General features: G+C 45.6%; 1 protein-coding gene across 1 annotated transcript; it reads left to right on the forward strand.

Annotated features, from left to right (window-relative positions):
• The first annotated feature begins 264 nt into the window (after nt 1-264).
• LOC116985774 (phosphoglycolate phosphatase) lies at nt 265-6,309 on the forward strand. The gene is made up of 2 exons (XM_033040763.1): nt 265-922; nt 5,323-6,309. The coding sequence occupies exons 1-2, from the start codon at nt 334-336 to the stop codon at nt 5,643-5,645; spliced, it is 912 nt and encodes a 303-aa protein (XP_032896654.1). The 5' UTR covers nt 265-333; the 3' UTR covers nt 5,646-6,309.
• Nucleotides 6,310-6,719: the final 410 nt, after the last annotated feature.

Consider the following 6,719-nt stretch of genomic DNA (forward strand, 5'->3'; position numbering starts at 1 on the left):
AGGCCCTTAATACTTTGGCGTGAACTGGAGCGTGGTCTCACTGGGAGGTGGGGTCCGTCAGGAGGCGGGGCATGGTCTCGTGGAGAGGCGGGGTAATGGGCGTGGTCTAGCTGAGAGGCGAGACAATGGGCGTGGTCTCGCGGAAAGGCGGGGCAAAGGACGTGGTCTCGTGAGACTATGGGCGTGGTCTCGCGGAGAGGCGGGGCCATGGCGTGGCCTCGCGGAGAGGCGAGACAATGGGCGTGGTCTAGCGGAGAGGCGGGGCAATGGGCGTGGTCTCGCGGAGAGGCGGGGCCGGTCAGCGAGGTGCCGGTTCCGCGTTGCTCACTCGCCATGGCGGCCGCCTGCGCTCCCTTGGCCGGGGATCTGCGCTCACAACTCCTGGCTTCGGTGGACGCGCTACTGTTCGACTGCGACGGGGTGCTGTGGAGAGGGGAGAGCGCGATCCCCGGCGCGGCACAGCTGGTGAACCGGCTACAGGAGTGTGGCAAGCTGGTCTTCTTCCTCACCAACAACAGCACCAAGAGCCGAGAGCTGTACGTGGAGAAGCTGCAGCGCCTGGGCTTCCGTGCGCACTGTCAGCAAATCTACGCCACCGCGCCCTGCGCCGCCCTCTACCTGCGGCGGGAGATCCAGCTCTGCGGCTCCGTCTACGTGATCGGTGGCGCCGCCCTCCGCGGCGAGCTGCAGGCCCAGGGTATCGTCTGCTCTGGTCCCGGCCCTGAGGTCACACCCGGGACCTTGCAGGTGTGGGCCACCGAACCCCTCGACCTCACCGTGGCCGCCGTGTTAGTCGGCTTCGACGAGCAATTCACTTATCTGAAACTATGCCGGGCCTCTCGCTACCTGCGGGACCCCGCATGCTTCTTTCTGGCCACCAACACCGACACCCTGCTCCCTCTGGAGGGCGGCGGCATCCCGGGTAAGAAGGCAGCGGGATGGGAGGCAATCACAATTGGAGTGGGAAAGACACTGAAAAAATTAGGAAGCGGCTCCAAGGCAGCGAGAGACTTGGGAACAAAATATAAACACAACTTATCACCCTACCCCCCCTCCCCTCTCCTCCTCCGAACCCTCATTATCCTGTCCACAGTACCTAGCAATGTTACAACATTTTAAGATGTAAAAAATCAAGTCTGCAATTTATCCCATCAGATAAAGCATAAAAAGAAGTTTAATTTGACACCTAATTCACTTTCATATCTTCAGTATTAAAAAGGTTATGACAAATTTCATACTCGGAAATTAGCATCTTGTACCCTATTGCTTTTCCATTGACTTAACTCAAAAGCTGTGATCAAGGACAGTCAAGAGTCCTTAACTTTCTTAAAAATTAAGAGAACTGAATGAAATTTCCAGTTATTATAGATTGAAGCATTCTGAAACAAATATGAAACAATCTTACTTGGATGACCTGAAATTAAAGCATATAATTAGTTAGTTACCTAATTGTAGCTAATTACAAAATTCAATTACTAGTTCTAAACATCTATCCATTTCTTAAGGAAAGGTTAACATTTTTAAATAGCCTAAGTGTCCAAATAATATTCACACAAGAATTCACAATATAACATGATTTTTAAATCTCATTGTCATGAATTTATAGGCCAAATGGAAGGAATTTAGTGTTTAATTCCTGTAAATTAATGGCCATTTAAATCATCTTGCGAGTGGGATTATGTGGAACGCGATCGTTTGGAACGTTGCGATTTGCGGTGAATTTAAACCCCACATCGGCAGGAAAAACACTGCCGGTTCGTATGGGGCCTAAAAATCACCTTTTCGCAACGTAAAATTTGGATTAAAGTAATCCTAAAAAGCAAGTTTATATGTAAAATAAACGGCTTACCTTTATTTGTCCCGTACGGGAGATCCGTCCCATTGACGGCGTTAGAAGTCGATTTTCATTTTACTCCTGCGATTAAATTCTCCAGCGATGTTTTTAAAAAGATTCAGAGGGGGGAGGGTGGCACAATTATTATTTTTTGTTATTGCTCGACCTCCAAAAACGGGGATAATACAGGCCATCCTCCAACTCAAAGTGGGGGGATATATCCCCCATCCCTCCCTTCTCATCTTTCTCGGGGCCGACTCCCTCTCACTCTCGGGGCCCACCGTCCCTTCCTCTCGGTGGCTAATCACAGCGCTTCGTTCACTGCCCAATATCTCGACTGTGAACTGGCCGTTGAGCGGAGGGCGGGTTTTTGGGGGGGGGGCTGTCGGTTTCCACCACAGCTGGTCGTGGTTTTGCCGCGCTCACTGTGCGCTTGTTCTGAGATTCTGGATGTAGGAGGTCCTCAGAAGAAGAGAAAAACACGCCTGCGGGCTGGATAATTTCGGGTTATGAAGCATGTCGTGTCAAAAAGGTGGAGGGGCTGCAGCAGCCCCCGCCCGGTTCCGCGGCCCACGTCCTGTACATCATCGAAACCAATTGTAGATTCAGTGACTGTTTTGCCAAACGCTTACGCCAAGGCCTGCTGGATCTGTTGGTTGTTAACCATTTTAACGCCTCTTCCCATTCCCACATTGACCTTTCTATCCGGGACCTCCATTGTCAGAATGGGGCTCCATTGTTAGAATAAGGCCACACGCAAAGTGGAGGAACAACACCTTACATTTTGCTTGGGTACCTTACAACCTGCGGTATGAATGTTGAATTCTCTAAGTCAACATTCATACCAACATGTAGAAAAATGGCCTTTAATAAAATCTGACAATGTGATTTAACCACGTGATTTTTTCTATTACAAATCTCAAATTGTGGAACACAGAGGCAAAAAAATAAATGGGTCGTTGTCCCAAATATTATGGAGGGCACTGTATATTGCTAATCATTTGTCACTGGGTTTAAATCCTGGAACTCTTTCAAAAGGGCTATAGGAGTACATTCAGCAGGACTGCACTGGTTCAAGAAGGTGTTTCACCTTCTCAAGATGTGGCATAAATGCTGTTGTTTCAAAAAAAAAATTAAGTAGTAAATTCCAGGACATAATAATCTCCTAAATCCATAAAACATAGGAGCAGAATTAGGCCATCAAGCCCATCTAATCTGCTTCACCATTTCATCATGGCTTATCTATTTCTCCCTTTCAATCCTATTATCCTGCCTTCTCCCTGTAACATTCTCCACCTTTACTGATGACCAGCCTATCATTCTCTGCTTTAAAATTGCCCAATGACTTAGCATCCACTGCCATCTGAGAATTCCACAGATTCACCGCCGTCTGCCTATAGAATTTCCTCATCTTCTCCATTGTAAAGGTATGTCCTTTTATTCCACGGCTGTGCCCTCTGGTCCTTGACTCTCCCACTACTGGAAACATCTTCTCCATGTCCACCTCTAGGCCTAAACATTTCTGAACTAAACATTTATTCCCTCCACCACAATCATACTGTCACTGCAGTATTTATGATCTACAGATTGCATTGTAGCTCACCTAAGTTTCAACAGTACCTCTGAACTCCATTAGCTCTCGCATTAGGAAGGCCAAGGTACACAGAAACATCACCACCTGCATGGTCCTCCACAAATTGCAAACTGTCCTGGCTCTGAAATGCACTGCTGATTTAGTCAAAATCTAGTAACTCCTTCCTCCAAAGCATTGTGAAGGCACTGATACAGCTCACCAAGAGCCCGTCATGGGCATATGAGGTGGGCTTTAAAAAAAGACTGCTCGCAATCCCCATATCCTCAGAATGAATTTGAAAACATTTTGGAAACATGGATCTATTTAACAGTCTGAAGAAGGGCTCTGACCCAAACATCACCTATCCGTGTTTTTCAGAGAAGCTGTCTAACCTGCTGAGTTACTCCAACACTTTGTGACTTTTTTTCAGAGCTTAATATCTGTAGTTGGAAAGTTACTGGAGAGTATTCTGAGGGATAGGATATACAGCCATTTAGACAGACAAGGGCTGATTAGGAATAGTCAGCATGGTTTTGTACGTGGGAGTTCGTGTCTCACAAATCTGATTGAGTTTTTTTGAAGACGAGGGCGGAGCTGTAGTTGTGGACAACATGCAAAGCATTCAACAAATTCCACATGGTGGGCTGCTCTGAAACATTAGATCGCATGGGATCCAAGGAGAGATAGCTGAATGGATAGAAAATTGGTTTCATGGAAGGAAGCAGCGGGTAATGGTGGAAGGTTGCTTCTCAGACTGGAGACCTGTGACTAGTGGAATGTCTTGGGGTTGGGTTCGGTGCTGGGCCCATTACTGTTTGTTATCAATATCATTGATTTGGATGAGAATGTACATGGCAAGATTAGCAAGATTGCAGATTATACAAAAGTGGGTGTTTTTTCAGATAGTGAAGATAGTTGTGAAAGAGTGCAGCAAGATCTTGGTCGATTGGCCAGGTGGGTTGAGGAATTTAATACAGAGAAACTGAGGTGTTGCATGTTAGGAAGTCTAACATTGCAGGACCTACACAATAGGGCTCCGGGGAGTGTTGTAGAGCAGATACACCAAGAGTGCAGGTGCATGGTTCCTTGAATGTGGAGTTGCAGGTAGATGAGGTGGTCAAAAAGGCTTTTGGCATATTGGCTTTCATCAGTCAGGGTATAGAGTATAGAAGTTGGGAGATCATGTTGCAGTTGTATAAGATGTTGGTGAGTCCACATTTCGAGTGTCGTGTTCAGTTCTGGCCACCATCTTATAGGAAAGCTGGAAAGGGTACAGAGAAGATTTACGAGGAATGTTGAAGAGTGAGAGGGTCATAGCTATGGGGAGAGGTTGAGTAGGCTGAGACTATTTCTTGGAGCGCAAGAGTATTGAGGTGTATATTGATCCTATTGAGGTGTATAAAATCATGAGAGAAATGGATCGGGTAGATGCACAGAGTCTCGTGCCCAGAGTAGGTGAATCAATGACCAGAGGACATAGGTTTAAGGTGATGGGGAAAACATGTAATTCAGAATCATAAAGGGTGTTGGGGGTATGGAACAAGCTGGCAGATGAGGTAGTTGAGGCAGGGACTACCCAAACGTTTAAGAAACAGTTAGACATGTACATGGATAGGACAGATTTGGAGGGATATGGGCCAAACGAGAGCAGGTGGTACTAGTGTAGCTGGGATGTAGGCTAGTTAGGCCAAAAAGCCTGTTTTCCAATACTGTACCACTCTCTGACTCTATGTGATGGTCTAATTCACTTTTATAATGTCCAAGAGTTGCAACAAACAGCCGTTTAAGCCATTTAACAATGCCACTTAAAACCTGCCATGAACAGCAACAACAGATAACTCATCCTCTTCTTACCTAACCTAGTTTGATGCACAGTTACCTCCCAGAACCCTAATTTGTTTTTCTTCGTCTACAGGCACAGGCTGCTTGGTGAAGTCTGTCGAAGCAGCATCAAAACGCACTGCTTATGTCATCGGCAAACCCAATGATTTTATGTTCAAGTGCATTGTAAATGAGCATGGCATTGACCCAAGCAGGACGGTCATGATCGGAGACCGGCTGGATACCGACATTCTCATGGGGTCAAATTGTGGCCTCCGCACCATTCTTACCCTGACAGGGGTTTCCACCCTAGAAGAGGTGAAGGCTCATCAGGAAAGTGATTCCCCAGAACGCCACAAGTTGGTCCCAACCTACTATGTGAATAGTGTGGCTGATTTACTCCCAGGACTTGAATGACAGATCAGGACCTACTTATATTTATGTCCTGTACAATCAAGTAATATTCTGAGTACCTCAGTGCAATAATACGTTTTAAATGCTTTGTGCATAATTTAAGTGGTCAGTAATGATTTTGTGCTATTTTTGTTAGGAATTTGACAGTTATAAATGACAAATGACAGTTTATAAATACGTTACTGCCAAACCTGATGCACTTCATAATATTTGACTAGAAAACAGTAAGTTACTATAACAGTAGGCAACATCATATCTGTAAGGGATATATTATGCACTAGGCACAGGTTAATTGGCTTGGGAAATGTAAAAATTGTCCCTAATGGGCGTAGGATAGTGTTAATGTGCAGGGATCGCTGGTCGGCACAGACCCGGTGTGCCGAAGGGCCTGTTTCCGCACTATCTCTAAAATTAAAATGCTAGTCTTTCAATGGCATATATTGAAAATAAAATACTATTTCTTTCCCATCAGACTGCTGTACCATCTGTCTGCTACCATGAAGTGCAATGTCCCGGCTTGTAGTGTATATAATGGTAACTGTAACTTGAACTGAGCAAAATGTTTCATGTGATATGTTCAATATCTTATCAGTCTCGTGAATACGTGCAAGTATGCGCAGTGTACTTATGCAAAATAAAGAAGACCCACACTGGCAACAGCGTATACTGAAAACCTGTGCTTGTTTCTATCTACATGCTGAAATCGCAATATCTTACAATGGCGACGAAGATCGGATAGAGTTTGTGAACTCCATCTTTAAATGCAGGACTGTTTTGAAATTTGCAGTATTGTTTAACATTTTAAACATCAAATACGAAGCTGTGTCACAGTTGTTAGCGAACTGGACAAAATAGGCCGCAGATCCTTTATGCATGGGACTGTAGTTTAAAACAGCAGTTGTACAAATCATCTAGAACAGGGGTCGGCAACCTTGTTCGGTATCGAGGCCAGAACCTATGTCTGTGAGCGGATGGCGGGCCACATCTTTCGCCATAGTGCAACACTTGGTGTTGTTTCTCGCATTAGTTTTCACATATTTTTCAATTCGTTTTCTGCAGTTCCCAGGTCCCTAGCAT

Source organism: Amblyraja radiata, chromosome 22 (genome assembly GCF_010909765.2).
Source record: "Amblyraja radiata isolate CabotCenter1 chromosome 22, sAmbRad1.1.pri, whole genome shotgun sequence".
Lineage (NCBI taxonomy): Eukaryota > Metazoa > Chordata > Chondrichthyes > Rajiformes > Rajidae > Amblyraja > Amblyraja radiata.